Source organism: Frankliniella occidentalis, unplaced genomic scaffold (assembly GCF_000697945.3).
Source record: "Frankliniella occidentalis isolate FOCC.00 unplaced genomic scaffold, Focc_3.1 Scaffold25, whole genome shotgun sequence".
In the NCBI taxonomy this organism is placed as follows: domain Eukaryota; kingdom Metazoa; phylum Arthropoda; class Insecta; order Thysanoptera; family Thripidae; genus Frankliniella; species Frankliniella occidentalis.
In genome coordinates, this window is record NW_026267155.1 from 1,225,995 (window position 1) to 1,227,329 (window position 1,335).

The following is a 1,335-nucleotide window of genomic DNA, read 5'->3' on the forward strand; positions in this document are numbered from 1 at the left end:
CAGTTTTTGTGATAATTTCATCACAATAATGTGATACTTTTATCACATTTTTGGGGGTTATCATACCCTTTAGCGTGGGATGTTGTAGTGTCACATCCTCGTCCTCGTTCTCGTGTCGTCGGTCGTCGTCTCCTCGGTGGCGATGGAGCACCGACCCTTCTCCTGCTCTCTCTGCTGCTCACGACGTTATTGGAAAGTAAAAAAAAAACAACGAAGTCAATTTCTGTTAAATTTTATTAACGTACGTACGTAAACAAAAGTATGATCGACGTAACTCGCATTAATTATATTTATTATTAACATGCACATTAACAATTAAAAGAGATAGAGTAATTGTATAATAAGCGATAAAAAAGGAACGTCATGACTAGAGGAACGTAAGAAAAGAGAGGAGAGAAGCAATTAAGAAAAATCTTTACAAGTGGCGATGGCGAAGCACAAAGGCGGCCAAGGAAGGCACATCGGCGACGACGCCCAGTGAGAAAATACAGAAAATACCGTCAATGTCAAAGCAATAAGCTTGAACACGTCTTTACGATATCGTTTCAAGGGTTTCGAGATCCCATATTTCGCACTAACAGCGATGCACGGAGGCTCACGGCGACAAGGGTGGCGGCGGGTGCCCCGTCGACCTGGAGGCCGGGCTGGGCGGGCTGGCGGGGCTCGCGGGCGGCTCCACGGCGGGGGGGACCAGCTCGTGGCCGAGCTGCTGGTGGTCGTGGTGGTGGAGGTGGTGGTGGTGGTGGCCGTGGTGGTGCTGGTGGTGGAGTCCCGCGGCGCCGTCCTTGTAGAGGCACAGCGTGCAGAAGGCGGACGCCGACATGGGGAAGCCCGGGACCAGGCCGGACGCGAGCGCCATCCTGCGCGAACAGACAATGTACAGGCGTATTTTAACAACACGTTCAGTGCGGCGCGACCACAATGTGGTCACTCTTTGATGGCTTTTCCAACCCCCATGGGGTTGGAAATTAACAATCCTGGTTGCATTGAAAATTCATATCAACATTTGCATATTCCAGATCGCAGGATTCTCAATTTTCACAATATGTTTGTGATATTTTTTGCAGTTGTTTTCAGTTGGCAATTTCACAAACATTAAATTGTAAAAAAATTGCCAAATATATTTGTAAAATTACAACCATTTATTTTTTCCCCTTCTTTTTCTTGAATAAACATAGATTAGACGTCATTTCTTTCACGTTTCTCGCTGACACGAGCCGACGGCGCGACGGCACCCGCTGTCGGCGACCTTGAAAAAAGGTAAGCGAAAACAGCGGGGGCGTATACTTGCTAATCAGTCAGCGAGCGACACTCTCTCCGGGGAGGGGCGGGGCG

At 48.4% G+C, this 1,335-nt stretch overlaps 1 protein-coding gene across 1 annotated transcript in view; it reads right to left on the minus strand.

Annotated features, from left to right (window-relative positions):
- Positions 1-216: 216 nt before the first annotated feature.
- Positions 217-1,335, minus strand: part of LOC113212319 (homeobox protein rough-like) — a gene marked incomplete at its 5' end in the record, with an annotated part of 5,451 nt that continues 4,332 nt past the window's right edge. Inside the window, one exon of the mRNA XM_052265226.1 lies at positions 217-860. Within this exon, the coding sequence (XP_052121186.1) occupies positions 596-860 (265 nt within the window). The remainder of the gene's footprint in view (positions 861-1,335) is intronic.